At 46.8% G+C, this 25,788-nt stretch overlaps 1 protein-coding gene across 1 annotated transcript in view; it reads left to right on the top strand.

Moving 5' to 3' along the window:
- SNAP25 (synaptosome associated protein 25) overlaps window positions 1–25,788 on the top strand; it is a 134,748-nt gene that overhangs the window by 53,908 nt on the left and 55,052 nt on the right. The window contains exons 2-3 of the mRNA XM_083175647.1: window positions 15,867–15,995; window positions 16,838–16,879. Coding sequence (XP_083031773.1) covers window positions 15,924–15,995; window positions 16,838–16,879 — 114 coding nt within the window. The 5' untranslated portion in view covers window positions 15,867–15,923. The remainder of the gene's footprint in view (window positions 1–15,866; window positions 15,996–16,837; window positions 16,880–25,788) is intronic.

Raw genomic sequence — 25,788 nt, 5'->3', positions numbered from 1 at the left:
TCAGGTGTCAGCAATCCCTCCTAATGCTGACCCATCTATGCCTCTCTCAACTGCACAACACTTTTATTGGTAAGCTGCTCAATCAGAGGTCTGTCATTCAGGTGCCAACAGGGAGGGGTAAATCTGGTTAGGAAAAAAAACAGTTTGTATCCCTATTGCACACTGAATGAGAAATATACATATAATAATCATCAGATAATACAGAGATCTTGGTTGCATATATCTGCAGATATAGGGTTAAGCCCCCAGGCCGTACGTCAAGGCGTCTCTGTCACTGGGGGTCCCTAACACTGGGTATGGGTCTGGGGTGTGGGCCCCCAACATGCGACACAGGCTGACTACTCCAGGGCAGCACACAAATGAAAGTTAGTAGGTGTTAAATAAGAAGCACATAAGTGCTATGTAGGGAGGTGAAGGTGTGATTAAAATAATACATACAATAGGGAAAAAAAAATATAAATGTTAATAAAGTGTTAGGGTGTGGTACCCTGGAGCAGACCAGCCATACCAACAAAGGGGGAATCACACTCCCAAACCCATCCCATGCACAATAACAAATTTATGGGCCTAATAGCCCAGTGTAAGGCCACATGATAATGGCTTACAACATCTGAGAGCCAGCTTACCTGGAGATACCCCTGGCTTCTCCAATGGCACTCAGGTGTCAGCAATCCCTCCTAATGCTGACCCATCTATGCCTCTCTCAACTGCACAACACTTTTATTGGTAAGCTGCTCAATCAGAGGTCTGTCATTCAGGTGCCAACAGGGAGGGGTAAATCTGGTTAGGAAAAAGAACAGTTTGTATCCCTATTGCACACTGAATGAGAAATATACATATAATAATCATCAGATAATACAGAGATCTTGGTTGCATATATCTGCAGATATAGGGTTAAGCCCCCAGGCCGTACGTCAAGGCGTCTCTGTCACTGGGGGTCCCTAACACTGGGTATGGGTCTGGGGTGTGGGCCCCCAACATGCCGACACAGGCTGACTACTCCAGGGCAGCACACAAATGAAAGTTAGTAGGTGTTAAATAAGAAGCACATAAGTGCTATGTAGGGAGGTGAAGGTGTGATTAAAATAATACATACAATAGGGAAAAAAAAATATAAATGTTAATAAAGTGTTAGGGTGTGCTACCCTGGAGCAGACCAGCCATACCAACAAAGGGGGAATCACACTCCCAAACCCATCCCATGCACAATAACAAATTTATGGGCCTAATAGCCCAGTGTAAGGCCACATGATAATGGCTTACAACATCTGAGAGCCAGCTTACCTGGAGATACCCCTGGCTTCTCCAATGGCACTCAGGTGTCAGCAATCCCTCCTAATGCTGACCCATCTATGCCTCTCTCAACTGCACAACACTTTTATTGGTAAGCTGCTCAATCAGAGGTCTGTCATTCAGGTGCCAACAGGGAGGGGTAAATCTGGTTAGGAAAAAAAACAGTTTGTATCCCTATTGCACACTGAATGAGAAATATACATATAATAATCATCAGATAATACAGAGATCTTGGTTGCATATATCTGCAGATATAGGGTTAAGCCCCCAGGCCGTACGTCAAGGCGTCTCTGTCACTGGGGGTCCCTAACACTGGGTATGGGTCTGGGGTGTGGGCCCCCAACATGCCGACACAGGCTGACTACTCCAGGGCAGCACACAAATGAAAGTTAGTAGGTGTTAAATAAGAAGCACATAAGTGCTATGTAGGGAGGTGAAGGTGTGATTAAAATAATACATACAATAGGGGAAAAAAAAATATAAATGTTAATAAAGTGTTAGGGTGTGCTACCCTGGAGCAGACCAGCCATACCAACAAAGGGGGAATCACACTCCCAAACCCATCCCATGCACAATAACAAATTTATGGGCCTAATAGCCCAGTGTAAGGCCACATGATAATGGCTTACAACATCTGAGAGCCAGCTTACCTGGAGATACCCCTGGCTTCTCCAATGGCACTCAGGTGTCAGCAATCCCTCCTAATGCTGACCCATCTATGCCTCTCTCAACTGCACAACACTTTTATTGGTAAGCTGCTCAATCAGAGGTCTGTCATTCAGGTGCCAACAGGGAGGGGTAAATCTGGTTAGGAAAAAAAACAGTTTGTATCCCTATTGCACACTGAATGAGAAATATACATATAATAATCATCAGATAATACAGAGATCTTGGTTGCATATATCTGCAGATATAGGGTTAAGCCCCCAGGCCGTACGTCAAGGCGTCTCTGTCACTGGGGGTCCCTAACACTGGGTATGGGTCTGGGGTGTGGGCCCCCAACATGCCGACACAGGCTGACTACTCCAGGGCAGCACACAAATGAAAGTTAGTAGGTGTTAAATAAGAAGCACATAAGTGCTATGTAGGGAGGTGAAGGTGTGATTAAAATAATACATACAATAGGGAAAAAAAAATATAAATGTTAATAAAGTGTTAGGGTGTGCTACCCTGGAGCAGACCAGCCATACCAACAAAGGGGGAATCACACTCCCAAACCCATCCCATGCACAATAACAAATTTATGGGCCTAATAGCCCAGTGTAAGGCCACATGATAATGGCTTACAACATCTGAGAGCCAGCTTACCTGGAGATACCCCTGGCTTCTCCAATGGCACTCAGGTGTCAGCAATCCCTCCTAATGCTGACCCATCTATGCCTCTCTCAACTGCACAACACTTTTATTGGTAAGCTGCTCAATCAGAGGTCTGTCATTCAGGTGCCAACAGGGAGGGGTAAATCTGGTTAGGAAAAAAAACAGTTTGTATCCCTATTGCACACTGAATGAGAAATATACATATAATAATCATCAGATAATACAGAGATCTTGGTTGCATATATCTGCAGATATAGGGTTAAGCCCCCAGGCCGTACGTCAAGGCGTCTCTGTCACTGGGGGTCCCTAACACTGGGTATGGGTCTGGGGTGTGGGCCCCCAACATGCCGACACAGGCTGACTACTCCAGGGCAGCACACAAATGAAAGTTAGTAGGTGTTAAATAAGAAGCACATAAGTGCTATGTAGGGAGGTGAAGGTGTGATTAAAATAATACATACAATAGGGAAAAAAATATATAAATGTTAATAAAGTGTTAGGGTGTGCTACCCTGGAGCAGACCAGCCATACCAACAAAGGGGGAATCACACTCCCAAACCCATCCCATGCACAATAACAAATTTATGGGCCTAATAGCCCAGTGTAAGGCCACATGATAATGGCTTACAACATCTGAGAGCCAGCTTACCTGGAGATACCCCTGGCTTCTCCAATGGCACTCAGGTGTCAGCAATCCCTCCTAATGCTGACCCATCTATGCCTCTCTCAACTGCACAACACTTTTATTGGTAAGCTGCTCAATCAGAGGTCTGTCATTCAGGTGCCAACAGGGAGGGGTAAATCTGGTTAGGAAAAAAAACAGTTTGTATTCCCTAATATACCGTTTAAGAGATGCGGTGTGAAAGGGGTTTTACCTGGCAGACCCGGTTTTGGAAACGTTTTCCAATACAGGGTCAAAGCCAGTTTTGCGGTCTGAAAGCAGCATGAGCCTGATTTTAACCCATAGAAAACAGTGGGTGAAAAAAAAAACGGGTGTGAAACGGGTAGGACCCTGCTTTATTTCCGTTTAGAAATACCAGTTCAATAGAACCGGGAAATTCACTCTGTACCTTTCAGACTGCACAAATTACCGTTATTAAAACAGTAACAAAACGGCAAAACAACGGGTAAAAAGTGCGGTCTGAAAGGGGCATAAATGGCATCCATGACATTTTTTTTGCGAATAGTCAGACCCACGATCCATTGAACAATGCATTATCAATGGATCGTGGGTCTGACTATTCGCAAAAAAAAATGTCATGGGTGCGACTGTTCACACCGATCGCATGTAGTTACTGCCGCGATGGGTGCTCATGAGCAAACACATCACGGCAAGGATGAGGGAGGAAACAACTGTATAGTTACAGTTTATATATATATATATATATATATATATATAAAAATATATATCAGAGTTGCCAACTTTCACAGTCTCCTCTCCGGGAGAACCCCGGAGAGGAGACTGTCAGCATTACTTCTGGGGGCGGGGCCTGATGGAGACATCATCAGTCCTGCCCCCAGTGATGCAAATACCGCAATATGCGGGTCTCCGGTGAGGGGGTGGGGCTAAATAGGCATGATTAGCATATTTAGCCCCACCCCCTTCCACCGAAAAGCCGCAAATCGCTGCAATTTATAGCTTCTACCCACAGGTATGTTAGGGTGCGATTATTATCGGAAAAAATATATCCCAAGAGGCTTCCGTGTCCGCAATGTCCCCACCATAGGCAGGTCAAGTCCGGAATTCTGCAGGCGTTGGGTGGCTGTACTTAACAAGTGCAGTCTGGACTTGATGCTGCTTGTGGTGGAGGAGGTGGGCCGGGAGCTGAAAAAAACTAAAGAAAAAATAGAAAAAATCAACATCGACCATCGGGACATCTTGTCATCCAGCGAGTTTGATACATGGGCCAATAAACTTAAACAGCAATGTGATACATATCGCAAAGAACTAACAAAGTTCAAAAAGACCAAGTTGGCCACGGTAACCAATGATTATGAAACAAACCAAGTATACCGCTGGCTCACAGGAAACGAGCCCCCTTCAAGACAGACCAGATCGTACTCACGCAGCAACTGGCGCATGAAAAAGGCTGAAGCAATGCGGGCAGGAATGTCATCACAATCAGACAGCGACTTTGCATTAAACGAATCGGACGAGAGCGCCTCAAACAAACGGCCCCCTTTAGGGGTGACTACCAGAAGAGGCCGCGGCAGCAAAAAAGAACCCGCCGTGGCGGTCAAACCGAAAGGCTCTACAAAAGCCACAAGCCGCCAATAAATGCAATCTTTAATTTATCAAGCAGGCCCCTTACAGTGCATGAGACAGCGGTGCTTGATAAAGGTTTATCCTTTATTCCATCAAACCGGCATGACTCATTCAACTGGCAACTGGACATGCATCGTATGAGTCGTAAATTACGCCTCAGGGAGCACTTTCAATACAGTGAAGCACAAAATGATACCTCCCCTACAGCAAGCTTTGTCCGTACACACAGCCATTCTACATATGACCCTGTCTCGCATAATTCGTCTATTAAAACCTACAGCCGATTGATGAATGCCTCCATGGACAGATTCAAAGCAGCCTCTACTGTTTTTCACCCCAATCTTCCAGCAGAAGAAAGAAAAGCGCTCAAAACACTACAGGATGATAAAAGCATCACTATTCGCCCCGCTGATAAAGGCGGGGCAATAGTCATCCAAGACCTCAGCACCTATAAAGCAGAAATTATGAGACAGCTTTCTGATCACAAAGTCTACAAGAAACTAACAACGGATCCCACAGAAAAATACAAAAAAGAACTCATGACAGTTTTACAACAAGCTGTCACCGAGCACAAAATCGATAAGAAAATGCTTGATGCCTTAACAACTAAACATCCCATCATTCCCGTGATCTACAGTGTCCCTAAAATTCATAAAAACCCTACATCCCCGCCCGGCCGTCCAATTATATCTGCCCGGGGCAGTTTATTCCAGCCAGTGTCCCAACTATTGGACACACTTATACAACCTTACGTAGTCCGTCATGATACTCATTTAAAAGACACCACACAATTTCTGAACCGACTGGGGGACTTCCCGACATTGCCTGCAAATACTATCTTATGCACCATGGACGTGTCCTCCTTATACACCTCCATCCCCCATGACCAAGGCCTCCTTGCTATGCAATATCTCCTGGAATCTCTAGGAGAGGAGTTTCCGTTTGACAGGTTATTGTATTTACAGCTGTTAGAACTTGTTCTGACAAGAAACTACTTTCGTTTTGATGGCCAAATATATCTACAACTCGAGGGGTGTGCCATGGGATCGGCGGTGGCACCGTCGTATGCCAACATCTACATGGCACGACAGGAAAAGCTATTCTTTGATGAGGACACCAGCAAGGCATATATCATCTTTCTCTGCCGCTACATAGATGACTTGTTCATGCTATGGAAAGGAACCCCTGAGCAGTTCATTCAATTGATGACAGAAATAAATAACCAACCGGGACCTATAAAATTCACTTATTCTTGGGATAAACACAATATTGACTTTTTGGATGTATCTATCCACCTCAACAATGGCGTCATCAGCACCAGTATTTTTTATAAAAACACAGATCGTAACACACTTCTGCTGGCCAGCAGCCACCACCCTCCGCCACTTAAACGTGGGTTGGCTTTTTCACAGATGCTGAGAGCAGCCCGTATCTGCAGCAACACATCTCAATTACCTGCAGAATTGGATATTATCATAAATAAATTCCACCAACGTGGCTATATGATGAAAGACCTAATAGCAGCAAAAACTAAAGTCCTGCGATTAAACAGAAAAGATTTATTAAACACCGACAGAATAACACCATCAAAAACATCGGATGTGTTCCCGTGGACAACAACATTTGATGTTAACAGCAGCTTGATCCCTATTGCCAGCAAGGCCCTGTGGCCAATTTTGGCCACGGATAAAAGCTTGCCATGTTTTACCAATATACGGCCTATGACGTGTTACAAACGAGGAAAAAATCTACGTGACATGCTCGTACACACAGATGTGACAGGCTTCGATGTTAATAGATCCAATACTCGCAGGACCAAAGCTAATGGGTGCTATAAGTGCATTAAATGCACTACTTGTCAGTATCTGGTCCAGTGCTCCGCTTTTAAACACCCCCATTCGGATAAGATGTACCCCATTCGACATATCCTCACCTGCAGTACAAGATACATTGTGTATGTGCTGGTCTGCCCGTGTGGGCTATATTACGTGGGGATGTCTACTAGAGAGTTTAAGGAAAGAATGGGCCTACATAGGTCCGCTATAAAAGCGGCACTGGAAAATAAGCCAATGGACCAACCGGTGGCTTCTCATTTCAAACGCATGGGTCACCCCCTATCGTCTTTGAAATACTTTATTATCGACCACGTTCCACCTATGGCCAGGGGTGGAGACCGACAAAAAGTGCTTTTACGCCTAGAAGCCAGGTGGATACATAACCTGGACACTGTACATCCGCGTGGCCTCAATGAGAGGATTATGTGGAACACTTTGCTTTAATGTGCTTCGTTAACTTTTTTCATGTATATACCGTATTGGACTTGTTAGTCGACACGGAAGTCGACAGTGGACTTTGGTGTCATGTAGCTTTAAGAGCAATTTTCAAACAGCTATATATCAGTGCCTAAAGCGTGCTGGCTATACCCACTATCTATTGTCTAGATTTACTTATCCTATAGCCACTTGTATAACCTTACATGTTAGTATTGCTTAATGTTTTTTAGTGTATGTAGTACGTTTATACTTTTCACAGCACCATATGTCTAATTATTTTGACTCCTCCAAGCCCCCAACCAAGAGATCATTGCGGGCTGTAACCCAGGCAACGTCCTAATAACTGTGCTTTGTTTTGCTTGGCAACGAAGACGGTTACCAAGGTACCGAGCCGGGCTAGACGGACTTCCGGAAGTGTGTCATTTTGCGTCATCATGACGACTGACCGCTTCCTGTCCGCCGCTGACCGCACACGATCCCGGAACTGGGGGCCTTCCAATACACTATAAGGTATGGCACTTGTTCACTTATTCACTGTTTAAGCTGTATGCCTGACGAAGGGGTCTAACCCCGAAACTGTTGCACAAATAAAAACACGTTTTTTCAAACCCTGGAGTGCCGTGCGGATTACCACCCTGAGGGGTACATATCCAACATATTTCTATATATATAAAAATATATATCAGAGTTGCCAACTTTCACAGTCTCCTCTCCGGGAGAACCCCGGAGAGGAGACTGTCAGCATTACTTCTGGGGGCGGGGCCTGATGGAGACATCATCAGTCCTGCCCCCAGTGATGCAAATACCGCAATATGCGGGTCTCCGGTGAGGGGGTGGGGCTAAATAGGCATGATTAGCATATTTAGCCCCACCCCCTTCCACCGAAAAGCCGCAAATCGCTGCAATTTATAGCTTCTACCCACAGGTATGTTAGGGTGCGGAAGGGGGTCTGCCGGAATCCGGGAGGGTGGCCCACCTTTCCGGGGGGCCGGGAGGGGGACCCGATTTTCGGGATCCTCCCGGCCATTCCGGGAGGGTTGGCAACCCTGATATATATATATATATAAAATACTGTAAATTAAATTGATTGTATGAGTAATAGAAATCACTAAGACGGTCTGGGACTATGCCCAATATTAACATTTTCATTCAGTATGACCACAAACTTGAGGTGGGATGTTTCATGTACTGTATCCTGCCAAACCCCCTGTTTTCCAAGGGTCCGGCTAGATACGGCTGTGGCTGGAGTTCCGGCTCTTACGCAATGACCCCTAGGAGGTTGGTTCTGCTGTTATTGTTACAGGACCTTAGCGGTGCCACTTGAACCCCTTTGTGACACCACGGCTTCTATGCACAGTGTTATCTACATCCTTCTATCGGGCAGAAAGTTTTATTTTTTGGGCCTTGATACATACTGCTTGGAGAATGCAACAAACTCAGTTTTATAGGTTTTTCACATGATTTTGCCCTTAGTACATCCCATTTTGCTGTACATACAATAAGTTTTATGTTACTAAACTGTGCCCTTGTACCTGCAGAATGAAAAGAAGTGCCTGGTTTGCATTTGATTGTATTAGCATCCCAGGTCTTGCTGGTAGAACCACTGGCCCACTGTTTACTATGCATTGTCATCGAAGGAGCCAGCACAACCCCACCTGCCGCTGCTCCCAGTCCCTGGTGTGGATCACCGCTGCTCCCAGTCACCACCACTGATCACTGCCGCTCCCAGTCCCCACCGCTGATCACACTGCTCCCAGTCCCCACTACCGCCCATGGTCCTGGAGATGGGCAACAGTACTGGGCATTCGCATATTCCCAGCTTCTATGGACTGCATAAGCTGCAGCCCATAGAATCTAGATTGGGCTGCACGGCAAGGCAGAGAGTGGCTTCCTCTCTGCCTATAGCAGCCTGGACTGGCAGTCCCGGAGGGGGGGGACTGCCCTACTGCAGGTGACTGGCAGGTCAGACTTCCGGCCACCGTAAAAGTTGAGAAGAGTGGCGGATTTGATCCGGGGGGGGGGGGGGGGGTAAAAACCACCACTGCCAAAATGTAATTTACTTAGCCTTAATGATGGATAGCTACAGAGGTCCATATGTAGCAATATTTAGAATCTTTCTAATAATGTACAGATGAGATGCTCCGCTGAATGGTGTCTGTCTTGTCATTTCCATTGATGTTTTCTATGACTTCAGTTATAATAAATAATAAAAGATTCCCACAAATATGAATGTGCCTAATTTTAGCAGCAGAAGCAGGTGTTGCATTATTTATAGAGCAGGTCAGTCCAACATCAACATTTCACAGGACTGTGCTGTGCTCCATAGCCTCAGGATCTCATATTGTACATACATTGTTCTCCCATATTTGCCTTCTGCCAGCTGTCAGGCGCAGGCTGCACCCTGGATGTTTTCTGTTCAAATATTTACAAAACATTTCCCATTTGTTCTTATCCCCGCCCAATAAGCTCTCATTTAGTAAGCGTATAGTAGGCACCTGAATATGTAAACAGTCTTTGGAGTATTAGACATTATAATTACAATTTAATGAGTTGCCAATTTAGATTTGAACAAGTTTGATGTCCATTTAAACAATGTGTAGATCTCCAGTAACCAATAGATGAGTACATCTGATCTACTACACCAACTGCTAAAGGGCTAAGGCCAGTGGTGTAGCTAGGTGCCACAGTGCCCGGAGCACGGGCACGTTTCACGCCCGCCCGATTTGTACTAGGCAGGGCTCTTGCGCAGCAAAAAGGGACGTGGTCTAATATTATACCACACACCGTAATGCCCACTGCACATTTTAGCGATCGTTGTAATACCCATTACACATAAAGCCACATGCCCTTATGCCAATGCCACTGTTGGGATGCTGAACGCATTCCCCCATACACATATGGAACCCTCCCCCCCCCCCCACAGAATGTGTTAATAAATATGAAATATCGACATGGACGAGTCCCATCCTCATACTGGGAGGGTGTAGTCCGACTTCTGCTTGTCGCATTTCTGCAGGTAAGCAGAGACAACATATCCTATGAATGCTGCCTGACAGGTCGGGGAGGGAGCTACACATGAGGTGACCTGTGGGACAGACCAGGCAGAGAGAGAAAGAGCTTCCTCAGCAGCAGCAGCAGCACCTGTGCAGCCAGTGTAGGTAGGAGTAGTTGTCTCTGTGCTGCAGGCGGCACTTACAGCCGTAACCATGTGTCAGTAGCAATACAGTACTGTATCCCGGCTGTACACTGCTATTTTCAATTCAAGTATCCTGCTCGAACGCGGCGCTAACCAATAGGTGCTCGCAGTCCAGCAACCACCAATGCTTCTGATTGGCTGCTGTACTGCAAGCGCTTATTGGCTAGCGCCCCGGTCCAGTGGGAGACTCGAATTAAAAATAGCGGCGGACAGCCGCACACAACGCGGAGTGGGGAGCGGGCGAGGCAGGTAGGCGGCAGACAGCCATGCACAACGGGGAGCGGGCGAGGCAGGCAGGTGGGCTGGTGGTGCACAGCTTCAGAGCCCTGTGATCAGTCAGCACCCAGAGCTCATGCTCCACTGGCTCCGCACTCGCTACGCCTCTGCAGAAGGCTTAATGAAACCATTTACCATATCAGTCATGCCAGGACAGCCTGTCTGATAAGAGACTTTCCTTATCATGGCTTTGGGGTCTATGGCCCTTATTCTGGTGGACTCGCTTGGGCACGAATTCGCACCCTTGCGAGTCATCCAGAAACCGCCCTCCAGTAGGGTGACCAACTCATCCCTTTAATCCAGGACACATATTAATTACACAGGTTCTGTGGCTGGCTTTCACCTGGTTTTAAACTGCCACACCTCAAGACTCCATTTCACCTGGTTTTAAACTGCCACAGAACCTGTGTAATTAATATGTGTCCCGGATTAAAGGGATGAGTTGGTCACCCTAAGTACCAGCCAACCAGCTCCAAGCACAACCTGTAACATGGCAATTAGGAGCTGGTTGGCATGTACAGTACTTTATCTCTCTTCAATGCTTAGTAAATAGATCCCTTTGTTCCCATGTCAGTGAAGAGTTCTCTCCAGGTGACACTTTAGCCGTAGGCTGTGTCATATGGCAAATACGTTAAGTTATCTCCTTTTATAAATAGCAGTTTTGTCCTTTGCAACCAATAAGACTGAAGCTTTCACTTTCCTAGTACATTTTATTAAATTACATCTAGAATCTGATCAGTTTTTGTTTTTTTAGAAAGGGGGCTTTGCTTAACTATAAGGGGCATAGACTTGCAGGACAAGACTTCCGGCTTACACCCAACATAGGAGAAAATAAAACACACTCACCAGAATAGGCAGAAACTTGTGTGGGCAGGGAATCTGCTGCAACACGCATTCCCCACCAGCCACCGACAGGACTAAGTAAAAACCGGACCCCGACAAGACCTCGGAGCGCCTGACATGAAACTCTGCATTGCGGAGCTTGTAGTGTCCTGTCTGGGGGGGGTGTCTTGTCCGTGGGGGGTCCCTGTGATAGCTTTCACCAGGGACATGGGGAAGGGGAGATTGCAGCCTCCCCGTGTGGTCCGGACCGTTACGGTTTTTATTACACTTCCAGACAATGCAGGGAGGCTATATTCTCCCCCTTCTCCTCTCCCTGGGGACAGGTGCCAGAGCAGCCCCACTGTACGGGACACCCCCCGGCAATATACCCCCCCCCCCTCCCGGACCGGATACTACAAGTTCCAGAATGACATACATTGATGAACTACGTGTTTCATCGCGCCCTACGGGCGCTTTTCACACCGACATAAGGGGCTATGCCCCATTCAAATTATAAATATATTATATATTGTTATTTGTGGATGAATGTGTTTAATTTTGGGTGGGGCGGATGGTGTTGGTGGGAAGGGGTGTGTTGGGTTAGGGATTTTGGTGGTGTGTCTGCGTGTTGACCTGGGAAGTGTGTCAGTGAGTAATGAGTACACCTGTGTGTCTGCGTGTTGACCTGGGAAGTGTGTCAGTGAGTAATGAGTACACCTGTGTGTCTGCGTGGTGACCTGGGAAGTGACAGTGAGTAATGAGTACACCTGTGTGTCTGTGCGGTGACGTGGGAAGTGTGTCAGTGAGTAATGAGTACACCTGTGTGTCTGCGCGGTGACCTGGGAAGTGACAGTGAGTAATGAGTACACCTGTGTGTCTGCGTGGTGACCTGGGAAGTGTCAGTGAGTAATGAGTACACTTGTGTGTCTGCGTGGTGACGTGGGAAGTGTGTCAGTGAGTAATGAGTACACCTGTGTGTCTGCGCTGTGACCTGGGAAGTGGGTCAGTGAGTAATGAGTACACTTGTGTGTCTGCACTGTGACCTGGGTAGTATATTAGTGAGTAATGAGTACACCTGTGTGTCTGCGTAGTGACCTGGGAAGTGTGTCAGTGAGTAATGAGTACACCTGTGTGTTTGCCCGGGACCTGGTAAGTGTGTCAGTGAGTAATGAGTACACCTGTGTGTTTGCCTGGTGACCTGGGAAGTGTGTCAGTGTGTAATGAGTACACCTGTGTGTGTCTGCCCGGTGACCTTGCTGCTGTGTGCAGGCGGGGGTGTGTGTGTGCAAGGGGTGGGTGTGCAGGACGGTGGGGTGTGCAGGCCGGGGGGGGAAGCTGGTTTCTGCTGTGTGCAGGCAGGGGGGGGGGGGGGGTGGTGTGTGTGTGTGCCAGGGGTGAGTGTGCAGGACTGTGGGGTGTGCAGACCGGGGGGGAGGGGAGCGGGTTGCTGCTGCCATGTGCACCCCCCCTAAGTTATTATAGACAACCTCCTCCTCTCCCCCTCCTTCCCCAGACTTGCTGGCATCCCCCTCCCACATGTGACATACCTGTGGCGCCTGACACTCACAGGGCAGTCTTGCTTCACCCGGCCAGCGGCAGATTGGAAATGCCTGAGAGGAGCTACAGCCAGCCCAGAGCTTTACTATAAAGGAGGAGGCAGCTCTGCCGAGTCACATCTGCATCATGCGTCTCTCCTCTCAGGCTGTGACCATGTGACTCTGTCTGCGACTCAAGGTCAGCCAGAGAGGAGGCAGAGCTGCTCCCCTTGGCTGCCAGAGGCTGCTATGTCAGCACCACAGATCTGCAGCTGCGCAGACTTAATTTATTCACTGCACTCCCTTCCGCCCCCATCGACGCTGGCTGAGCTACATGTGTCTGTGAGTATTATAGGTGTGTGGTATTGCGGGGGGTGTAGTGCAGGCAGGCAGGGGTCAATATGTGTGTATTATCTATTATATATTAGGCTACATGTGTGTGTGTGTATTATGTGTGGTGTGTGTGTATAAGGCTGGGTGGGGGGTGGAGTTTCATGTGTGACCCTGTCCAGCATTATACTGTACACACACTCTCAGGATGATTGACACATGTAGCCAAATATATAAGAGATGGAGCCTGTCCGGTGCGGCGTTCTGGGGTACTGTCCGGTACGGTTTTTACCAATACCCCACAGCCGTTGCATCTTGTGAGCGCAGTGAGCAGATGGTGCTTCAGGCTGGTGAAGTGTCTGTGGCTGTGTGTCAGTAATATATATGATGATGGGGGAGAAGTAATGTGACTCTCTGCTGGGAAGCCCCCATCATCATACCCTAACATTCCAGGGGGCTCCCCCCGAACATCTGCAGTGTGCTGACTCTCTTCCACGTAGCCATGGATGAGTTCCTGTCACTGAGGATCACATGGCTGTTCCCGGCAGCAAGGAAGGCATGTTGGGTGGCCTACACCCACTTGTTTCCAGTGGCGAGGGATGGTGTCGGCAGGGTGACAGCACAGTAGCCGATTGGACGGCTCACCTCCCCCTAGAAACAGCCATGGCTCAAACCAATAATACTGTATATCTTTTAGTATGTATCTAGCATTAGAGAGAGATAACGCTGAGAAGTTGCCTATGGCAACCAATCAGTTGCTAACTCTGTGTGTGTGTGTGTGTGTGTGTGTGTGTGTGTGTGTGTGTGTGTGTGTGTGTGTGTGTGTGTGTGCATATCCCAAAACATCAGGAGTCCTGGGATAGGTAGCACGTGATTAGAGAGTTGTCTGGGTACTTCTTTAAGTCCCCACTATAAGGGGTAAATTTACTAAAACTTTTGAAATTAAAAAGAGGTGATGTTGCCTATAGCAACCAATCAGATTATTGCTATGATTTTGTAGGATGCAATAGAGAAATGATAGAATCTGATTGGTTGCTATGGGCAACTTCCCCTGTTTTCCTTTTTAGAAGCTATAGTAAATTTAAGGCCCCCCATACACTAGTTTGCCCGTGAGAGCCCCCAGCAGCTCCCCGGGAGGCCTTCTTATGATTTAGCACTTGATGTGCCAATTTTATGTGCAATAAATTGCACGATTGCATGTAATATCCCCCGGGGAGCTGCAGCAGCAGCGGGGGGCGGCCAGCGGTGTCCAGGAATATTATAGCGGTATTTGCCAGGCGGCGGGGTGAGAAGCGCTGCTGAATTTGAAAACATGTTTTTAAAAGACTGTCTGGATGCTGATTGGCCGTCCAGCCAAATTCAGCAGCCCTCCACATATGATCGGACCGGCACATATAAAAGGCCCCCGCGATGTGCCACTGATGGGTCCGATCCAATAGAAATAATATGCAGCCCGTCCAACCGCGCCCGCCGAGCCAGTATTGCGAATGCAATACTTGAGATGAATTTGGGAGAACTGCGCGCTGTATCACTGCTATTTCATATATATGCCGCATATTTATGTCCTATTCATTGTTCTTTGTACAGTCCATGCTCTTGTATTGGAATAATAATCAGTCACATGATTTGAAACTTTAAAAAAAAAAAAAAATGTCTTGCGGGATTCAATATTACAGTTATATACCAACGCCAGATCTCTATGGCAGGTATTCAATGCTGTGGGTGAGCGGCGACAGCGAGCAGAGCTTCCTGCTCGCTGTCACCACTCACCCTGACAGTATTCAACGCAGCCCCCCTCATACGCCAATTCCCCCTCACTCCATTTTTTGAGCGAGGGGGAATTGGCGTATGTGGCTCCAGGAGCGGCGAGACTCGCGGCTAAATACAGCGAGTTTTCTGCATAAGCCACGGGTCTTGCTGTTTTGGGGAATTCTCGTCGTCCTGTGACCGCGAGGATTTCCCCATAACGTTGAATAGAGCGAGCGGCCGGCACGGGGGTTAAACAGCGAGGATTGCTGGTTTTCTGCAATCCTCGCTGTTTAACCCCCTCGCCGGCCGCATTGAATACCTGCCTATGGCTTGGTCTCTAAAATGGTTATGATATAAAGGATTGACAGTGTCTAATTCGACATTCAAGATGTCGACACCAAATGGTCGACATGGACCAGATCATCATGGACGAAAGGTTGATACAAGGAAATGGGAGACATGAGTTTTTCATGGTTTTTGTTGGTGTTAGTATGTAGATTTAATCCCATAGACCCGATTAGTGTACCACATCCCCTCGCATCATGGCTCTCTTCCAAGCCATGTACTTTACCATACCCAATCAGAGTCCACATGCAAGATAAAGTATAAAAAGTTAAAAAAATCTTGTTTCGACCTTCTGTCTACAATAATTTGATCTTGTCCATGTCGACTGCTGACCTCTTGACCCTCTAACTGTCATGTGCCTTCCTTGTGGTGATGGAAATGAAATGAAGGACTCTGCATTGCTGTAATAAAAATAGTCTATTTATAACATTATACTTGACTGTATTACATTTCTTATATTACAGGTTTGAGGTTGTTTCACTCAGCGAGTACCCCAATCCCAAAGCACACCTCACATCACAATGGCCGAAGACGCTGACATGCGCAATGAGCTGGAGGAGATGCAGCGACGTGCTGACCAGCTGGCCGATGAGGTGAGTGCTGTACAGAAAACATGTGGTGGTGTTTCCCAGCATGCCTTGCCATCAAGGCTTGTTGCCCCATATTAATGTTAAAAGGAGTGTGTACCTCAACTTTATAATGAGTCAGGTCTTTTGGATAAATAGGGTCTCAGTTGTAATGAATCTTATATGTTAAGGTGCCCACACATTGTGCGATATGTGTGGTGTGCATTTTGTACTAGATTGCATGTAGCATTGTATCCAGGGCCGGTGCAAGCCCCCCTGCCCCAGGCAGATCCCCCGCCGCCTGCCCAGCCCCCCCCCCCCCCCCTCGCCCGCTCCCCTGGGGGGGGGGGGATTTCTGCACGGCACTACTCGGTGTGGTGGTACATATGACTCACTCACCTGCTCCCCGCTCCCTGACCCTGCTGGGCTGAGTTCCGGTGCTCTCCTTGGCGGCTCAGTACCGCCCTCCAGTGGCCGGCGCCCTAGGCAAATGCCTAATGCTGCCTAGTGGTGGCGCCGGCCTGATTGCATCTAGTTCAAATCGCATGCAAAATGCGATCCAGTACAAAAAGTACCTGCAGGCTTCTGCACATACTATTTATGACTTGCGATATGCGATGGGTGTTCAAAATGCATCCAAGCATTGCACTGTGTGGGGGGGGGGGGGGGGGGGGGGGGCGAGGGGAGGAGGGTAATTAGGTGGCAGAGGGAAAAAAGTTCCACCACCTCTACAGGACCCCTTTAAAAGCTGACTTACAGTGTCTGCTTGCACCAGGAGGGCCACATGTACATCGTACTCCTGTCTCTTCCCTGTAGCGCAGCATTACTAATTAATAAAATAATGACATTTTGATTTGTTTTTCTTTCAGTCGCTGGAGAGCACCCGCCGGATGCTTCAGTATGTTGAAGGGGTAAGACTCATTTTATATTATTATTATTTTATTGTTTATAGTATATTATTGCATGAGGGAGCCCCTCTACACGTGTGGTTAGCAGCATCACAAGGGGCGTTACATATGTATTAGCCTTGGTCACCTGGAACCTTTAATCAGGCTCTGTACTGACATACTGTAAGAAGCAAGGTGGCAGAAGCCGAGGGTTAGGTGTAAGGGGTACGGAGTAGGTGATAGTGTAAAGCTGGATACACACTAGACGCAGAGGCGTAACTACTTCCTTCTGGGCCCCATAGCAAAATTTTTAAAGGGCCCCCCGCCACAGGAGAAGAGGGTGACTGGTGTGTTGGGGGGGGAGGGAGAGAGAGATTATATGGAAGGGTGTAAAGGGGAGGTTGTAGCAGAAGAGAGGGAGAAAAAAAGGAGAGACATGGTGGGGAGGGAGTAAATGAGAGGAGGTGGAGAGACAGACAGAGCGAGAGAGAGACAGACAGAGCGAGAGAGACATACAGAGAGAGAGACATACAGAGAGAGACATACATGGGGAGACTGACAGACAGAGAGAGAGAGACATACAGAGAAAGAGACACAGAGACAGACAGAGAGAGAGACATACAGAGAGAGAGACATACAGAGAGAGAGACAGACAGACAGACAGAGAGACAGAGAGACATACAGAGACAGAGAGACATACAGAGACAGAGAGACAGAGAGAGAGAGAGAGAGACATACAGAGACAGAGAGACATACAGAGACAGAGAGACATACAGAGACAGAGAGACATACAGAGACAGACAGAGAGAGACATACAGAGACAGACAGAGAGAGAGGGAACATACAGAGAGAGACAGACAGAGACAGACAGACAGACAGACAGAGCAGGGAAGAAAATGAGGAGGGGGCACCTGCATCACTTTTTTTTCACATCCTCTCCCCTCCGACCCACAGTTCAGGCTGCCCTGTACCTCCCTCCCTCCCCCTCTTACCAATACAATTGATGCTGTCAGTGCCGAGTCTTCCTGCACTGACAGCTCCGTGTCTCCTGTTTCCCAGGGCCTGGGTGTCCCACACAGAGCAGGCAAGCAGCACAGCGTGTTTCACGCCGGGGCTGGTCACTAGATAGTGACGTCAGTCCCCGGCAGCATCAAAGCAGGGAGAGGGGGGAAGGCTGATACAGCCGGACCACCACCTTCCCTTCATTATGTAGCAGCGCATCGTCGCTAGCGGGGGGAGGGGGCAGAGACTGCACCACCGACACTGCCAAGCGAGCATAAGGAAAAAGGGTGCAGGGGATGCCTGCTGTGCTATGGGGCCCCCCAAGGGCCCGGGCCCCATAGCAGCTGCATCCCCTGCACCCTCCATAGTTACGCCACTGACTAGACGCCTTTTATATGATACAATATTGTAACGATTTCCTTTGAATTCCTCGGAGATCCTGTATAACAATACAGAGCATACACACGGAATGATTTTACAAACTGTATCGTCAGAGGCTACATTCAGGAGAATGCTGTCGTTAAGGATAATACGAATCTTCCTGCATGTACAAAAGATCAGAGGGTACGACCAACGACCGGCGAGAGCGTGCATGGCCAGTCGCATAGTGCGTGCACGCTCGCCGACTCTGTTGGAGTCGTACAAATTGTGCAGAAAACCGGCAAGTGTGTGCACACCATTAGTAAGAGAAGGAAATGCACATATGTGGAGAGGGCCCTGCTCGCGGGAGCTTACATTCTACTGGGGAAATCGGAAAGTGAGATGGTATACAGTATTTCAGAATGAAAATATTACAATGACGTAGCACAACAACATTTTACACATTGGGTCACATACTGGACAGCAACATTTAACCCATGTCCTATGTAGGTACTTTACATAATTATATCATTACCATTATTGACATACAGTTGGGTGTTGTAGCTGTTAAGATATAACAGAAATAATACATAACAAAGAAGCACAACTGCAGTGCATTGTATTAGTTGTTTTTCATTGCTTAAAAGGTGGAGATAATGGGCCAGATGTACTAAGCTTCAAAAGTGATAAAAATTAGAGTGATAAACAGCCAGCCAATCAGCTCCTACCTGCCATGTTACAGACTGTGTTTGAGAAATGTCAGGCAGGAGCTGATTGGTTGGTTGTTTATCACTCTCCATTTTATCACATTTGAAGCTTAGTGCATCTGACCCTAAATATGTACTCCACATCACTAAGGACCAGATGTACTAAGGGTCTGATTCAATACCAAACGGAACTGGGCGAATTCCGGCCCGTTCTAAACGTACCAGGAAAGACTAAAATATTTTAATATGTATACTTTAGAGCAGAGAAGAGAAAGGGGGGACATGATAGAAACTTTCAAATATATCAAGGGTTTTAACAAGGTACAGGTGGGAGACATTCTTCACAGGAAGAGGAGCAACAGAACACGAGGACATGCACTGAAACTAGAGGGAGGAAGATTCAGGGGAAATGTGAGGAAGAATTTTTTCACAGAAAGAGTAGTAGATAAGTGGAATAGCCTCCCATCAGTAGTAAAATGGTACAGTTGGAGGGTATGTCTCTGCACAAGTAACATCTACCCCACCTGCAGTGCACATGGTTTTGTCCATCTATGAACCAAAATAAGGCCCTATGTGTTAGTAAATTACTATTGTACCACTATACAGTATTTTGTAATAAAGGAATATTATATCAATATACAAGTGGTATGTTTCGATAAAGAAGTCCCTTACTTCAGTACATAGGCAGTTTTTGTATTATAACAAGTGGATGATGTCTCAATAGAACAGGCTTTTGTAGAATCGCTGAATAACATAGTAATAAACTGCATTTATTGGTGACTCAGGTAGTTTACTTGCAATTACGTACAAACTAGATTTCAATATAGTCCGTCATTTTATGTATTACTGTTAATATGATTCTTTCCTAAAATAATATTTGTTACAGCAGACATAAGATTGAATTAGATGGAAAATAACAAAACAAATGTATTTGCGTACAGCTGTGCTTAGTTTTATTCTGTTATGATTCCATTATGTCATAAATGATCATATTCCAGCATAAACAAATCTTTTCGTCATTCGCAAATGTACATTGGTCCTTATTCAGATCTGATGTCAGTACAAATTTGTTCTCAAAATGGGCAAAACCATGTGCACTGCAGGTGGGACAGATGTAACTTGTGCAGAGAGAATTAGATTTGGGTGAGTTATTTTGTTTCTGTGCAGGGAAAATATTAGCTGCTTTATTTTTACACTGCAATATAGGTTTCACTTTGAAGTAAAACTCCACCCATATCTAATTCTCTCTGCACAAGTTACATCTTTTGTCCATTTGAGAAGGAATTTGCCTTAGCGAGTGAACCAGAATAAGGGCCATTGTGTAATGACTCTGGGATGAAGTTCAATGAGTGGGGCTTAATATGATGACTTTAAGGTGTACCCATTTTTGCCGGCTGAGGATGAAATCTGTGCTGCCTAAAGCTGGCCATACATCAGAAAGATCGATCTTAAGATCGATTGCGCTCATGATTGTGTACAATTTCCCTTGAAATCCCCGGCAGTCCTTGGTGGTTTTTGGACACACAATCCATCATACAATCAGTCATACAATCCATCTGCTGCATGATTATGTACACAAGATGTGCACACAATCTGCATACAATCCATCATACAATCAGTCATACAATCCATCTGCTGATTGATTGTATGATTGTGTACATAAGATGTGCACACAATCTGCATACAATCCATCTTACAATCAATTGAGATTGTATGATTGGGTACAATATCTTTCTGATGTATGGCCACCTTAACTTTATAGTGTAGTGATGTCACTAGTGGCCTGACAGGTTTCCAACTGTCCATTCTGGGGTAGATATATGAAGCAGTGATAAGGTATAAGTGAGCCAGAGCAGACATGGACCATGGCAACCAATCAGCACTTAAGTAACATCTAGTAATTTGCATAATATAAAATAATACAGAGCAGCTGATTGGTTGCCATGGGCCACTTCTCTTCTGGCTCACTTCTCCTCCTTTATCACATCTATACCTCTGTCCCTAACTCTCCCAACTGTCCAAAATTGAGGGAGAACTAAAGTACCTGCTCACAGGTGATTCTGGTGCTTCAGTGGTGTTTATAGGGGAGGGTTTGGCATTGGGATGTATTGTGAGGAAATAAAGAGAGAACTTTAAGAGAACAGCACAGTGGGAACTGGGAGTACTGTAAAAATAAAAAATTAAAAGGGAATCTTTGTTATCTCATACAGAGGAAGATTTATTAAAGATTGAAGATTGATTTGTTGGTACTTTTATTTCTCCTCACCTTGGGACAGATCTACAAAGCTTGAAAAGTGTTAAATTGGAGAATAATAAACCACCAGCCAATCAGCTCGTAGCTGTGTTTGAAAAATGACAGGTAGATGCTGATTGGTTGGTGGGTATTATTCTCCATTTGATCACTTTTCAAGGCTTAGTACATATGGTCCCTTATCTGTTTTTAAGATTTTATACATCTCCCACAGTGTCAAACCCAGGATTTCTAGAGGGGAGTATTTCACAGTCTCCCACTCTGCAGAACATTGGAGCACGTATGGGAGTCTCTGGAATCAGTAGAAGAACTTAGGGTACTTGTTTCCTAGCACGGCGCCCATCGCATACCATTGCATGCTTTAATTAGTGGTATGCGACGGGACCCGATTTTCGGGTCCTAAGAGCCGCACTGTACAATTTTGAAATCGCATCGCATGCCATTAAAATGGCATGCGATGCGATGCAATGCGATTTCTAATTGTACAGGCACCCTCATGGGTGATTACTATGTTAAATGCACCCCCATTGTTAATACCACCCCCACTATCAACGCCAACCCGGAGCGTGGCAAGCGTCGGCGGTACGCGTGCTCTGACCTTTTCATACCCCCACTATCCACGTCGGCGTGGAGTTGATTATATATAGTGTAGCGAGCGCAGCGAGCCACCGAGCCCGAAGCATGGTGAGTGTAGCGAGCCCCGCGAGGGGGCGCGGAATACATGTGAAGTTATTTGTGGGGTGAGCCATGCTTCGTGCCCGGTGGCTCGCTGCGCTCGCCACACTATATAATATCAACTCCACGGGGATGTGGATAGTGGGGTTATGAAAAGGTCGGAGGCCTCATACCGCCGCCCCTCGCGGGCTCGCTGCGCTCGCCACGCTTGGGGTTGGCGTCAATAGTGGCGGTGCCGTTAACAATGGGGGTGCATATAACATAGTAATCACCCATCAGGGTGCCTGTACAATGAAATCATCGTTTCGATTGCATCAATTGCATCAAATCGCATGCGATGCGATCGATGCAATCAAAACGATGTAATAAGATTAAAATCATGGACACCGTGCTAGGAAACAAGTACCGAATTTAGTGGACCAGTGGGTGATTTTACCCAGGTAAAATCCGCCACCTCCTCAGCGATAGTGAAGCCATTGCCTTCACTGTAACCTGCAGTGACTTCCTATTGGAAGTCCTACACGCCAGTCTGCGCTGTGATAGGCAGAGAGGGGGGGAGGTGGTTCTGAGCAACCAGGAATTCCCTCCCCCTACCCTGTATTTGCCTATGACCCTCACAGCAGATCACTGGGAAGGGTACTATTTTGTTCCCTACACATTTGGTTTATGGACCTCCTATACTACCTGATCGATCAAGTAAGCTTGAAATTACTTTGATCTCTTTGTGCTACGAGCCTGATTCATGTTTGCAAGTTAAGTCAAAACGCAAATAACTGGGAAAACCATGTTGCACTGCTGATGTCATATGTGGACTTAAGGCCCCCATACATTAGGCTGACTTGTCCAAAGGACAAGTCGGCCCTGACTTCCCCTGAGCTCCCCCAGCAGAGCTTGATTAAGAGTTGATCGGATGCGATTTATCACATGTAACCAATGGAGCTGCAGGCGGGGTAGCGGCAGGAGAGCAGGGTCAAGGGCAGTGGCAGGCAGAGAGTGGGGACCGGAGAGCAGGGTCCAGGGTAGTGGCGATCGGTGGGAGAATACAAAAAAATCTTATTCAAAAGACTGTGAGGCCGCTGATTGGCTGACCTCTCCACCAATCAGCGGCCACCCAGTCTTTTGAATAGGATTTTTTCTATTCTCCCGCCGGACCCTACTCTCTGGTCCCTGTCTGCCGCTAACCCGAAACTTGCTCTCTGGTCCCCGTCTGCCACTAACCCGAACCCTGCTCTCCAGTCCCCGCCTGCCCTTACCTGGACCCTGCTCTCCGGTCCCCGCCTGCCCCTACCCGGACCCTGCTCTCTGGTCCCCATCTGCCGCTACCCTGGACCCTGCTCTCCGGTCCTCGCCTGCCGCTACCCTGGACCCTGCTCTCTGGTCCCCGTCTTCCGCTAACCCGGACCCTGCTCTCCGTCCTCGCCTAGCGCACCAGGGCCCGCTTCCCTGGACCTCGCTCCCTGTCGCACTGATGGCTGTACAGAAGATTTATCTTATGTGCAGACCGCCCGACCTCCGAATCTGATCTGATGCTCACGAGACCATGCATTGGATCAGATCGGATGTCATACACTATGCAATTTGGGCCTATTTCACCCGATTTCTCGGCTTAATCCCCCAGAATCTGGTGAAATCGGGCCCAAATCGTTTAGGTGTGGCTTCCAGGACTAAAACACACATTTAATAATATTTAAAAATGTATGTAAAAAAATTATCTGTTAATAACATCGGTCAAGATCATTTTTAATTGATCTGACATTGATCACAATTGACCTTTATTAAATATACCCCTAACACTCTCTGCACATGTTATGTCTGCCCCCCTGCAGTGCAGCATCGGTTTGACAGTTTCTGGCTTAGTTGCTTCACTTGCAAACATGAATCAGGCCCAATGTGGTTTGGTGCAAACATTGAACATTGAAGGGATATTTTTTCACTTAAAAAATTTTTTTTAACCTTTTTGGAAGAATTTTTTATTCCTTTCTGTCTTGAATTTTATATTGGCGTTGGCACCTGCACTTAGGCGTTTCTGGCCCAGTTTGAGATATTTCCATTGAATTAATTAGCAAATATGGCAATTTACTAGCATTCCTCATATTTCAGTGACATAACTATGGAGGGTGCAGGGGGTGCAACTGCTATGGGGCCCGGGCCTTTGGGGGCCCAAGGGCTAAGCAGGCATCCCCTGCACCCATTAGACCTTTATTAGCTAGTGCTTTGGCAGCCACAGTGCCCCTGTCCCGCTCCTTTCTTCCCCTGATCCCCACAGTGGTGCCCCGTGCCTCTTCTCCCCCCTCTCCACAGCAGCTATGGTTTCTCCAATGAAGGGGGGGGAGCTTGTCTGGCTAAACCAGCCTCTGCTCTCCCCCCTCTCTCTCTCTGACGCTGTAGGGGCTCAACTGGTGACTAGCCCCGGCGCGAAAAAGGTACTAGTGCTGGGGAGACGGGGGTGACAGCGAGACCCGGGCTGTCTGTCTGACATCCGTGCCGCTGAGGGGACCCAGGGGGGGCACAGTTCATCCTGTATTGCCTGGTCAGGTGGGGTGGGATGGATTAAGATCTCCCATCCCTCTCTCTCCTCCCTGTTTTCCTCTGTCTTGCACTCTCTCCCTCCCCAGCCACCTCTCTCTCCTGTTTTCTTCCCTCCCCTTTCCGCTGTCTCACCCTGCTCTCTTTCTCACTTCCCTTACCCCTCTATATCCCCCTCAACCCCCCCTTGTCTCCCCCCCTCACTCATCCTTCACTTATCTCATCTCTCTCACTCTCTCTCCCCCTGCCCCACTTACTCTCCTCTTTCTTTCTCTTCACTGTTCTCTTTCCCCATTCACCTGCTTTCTCTCAACCCTCTTACTCCCCCTCCATCACTCTGCCCCATTCTCTTTCTCCTCCCCAGCTATCTCTTTCCTCTCTTTTCCCTCTCTCTTTCTCTCCCCCATTCTGTCGCTCTACCTGGCGCTGTCTCTACCAGACCCTCTCTTGCTGTGGGGCCCAAAGAGTTCTAGTTACGCCTCTGTATTTAAGATATACTTATTTTTCACCCAGGAAGCAGAACAATGGTTCTAAGACCACACAGTAAAACATGTTCAGGTTGAAAGGCCCCTAATAAACATCTTTTGTACTATATTGAACAAGCATTGTATGGCGTTTCTAGCGCTGATCAAATAATTTATACAATGGCGCTTGTGAGCCTTTCATCTTGTCCAGACTGGGATAAAATGCAGCACAGCCATTGTAAATAATACATTAGGGAAGGCTGTAAGTGCACATCATCTCCATACTTGCATTAGCCAATGAACCCCCCCAAATAATATCATATGTGCCAATTGTGATATTCTTTATTAAGACTTTTTTACTATTTATATTTGGCAGTAATTATATAATATGAGTGTGTGCAAAGTTGAATCTTTTTTTGATGCCAAAATTGCCTTAAGCACATTGGGGGTAATTTGCAAAGATGGGAGTTCTGTTTAAAATGGGATGTTGCTATAGGCAACCAATCAGAAGTAGATTCTGATTGGTTGCTTATTGCAACATCCCATGTAAAATAGAACTCCCATCTTAATTAATGTCCCCCATTGTGCCAGTTGGGATCATTGACATGTAAAGGGCAAAGTGTTTATAATGAAATAGTATGTTTATACTATTAGCCGTAAGAGAGCTATGTTCTATACTTTTTCATAAAGTTCGCCAATCGCACATTACAATTTGAAAAGAACTTCTATAATATTGTATGACATAGAAACTTAGAGACATAGAATTTGACGGCAGATAAGAACCACTTGGCCCATCTAGTCTGCCCCTTTTCATGCATGTTACCTCAAACCATATTTGATCCTTATTTCTTTGTAAGGATATCAATATGCCTATCCCAAGCATGTTTAAATTGTTCTACTGTATTTGCTTCTACCACCTCTGATGGGAGGCTGTTCCATTTATCCACT

The sequence above is a fragment of the Crinia signifera genome, chromosome 3 (assembly GCF_055691185.1).
Source record: "Crinia signifera chromosome 3, ASM5569118v1, whole genome shotgun sequence".
Taxonomy (NCBI): Eukaryota; Metazoa; Chordata; class Amphibia; order Anura; family Myobatrachidae; genus Crinia; species Crinia signifera.
The sequence above is the reverse complement of the archived record's forward strand: the minus strand, read 5'-3'. Positions and strand labels throughout refer to the sequence as shown.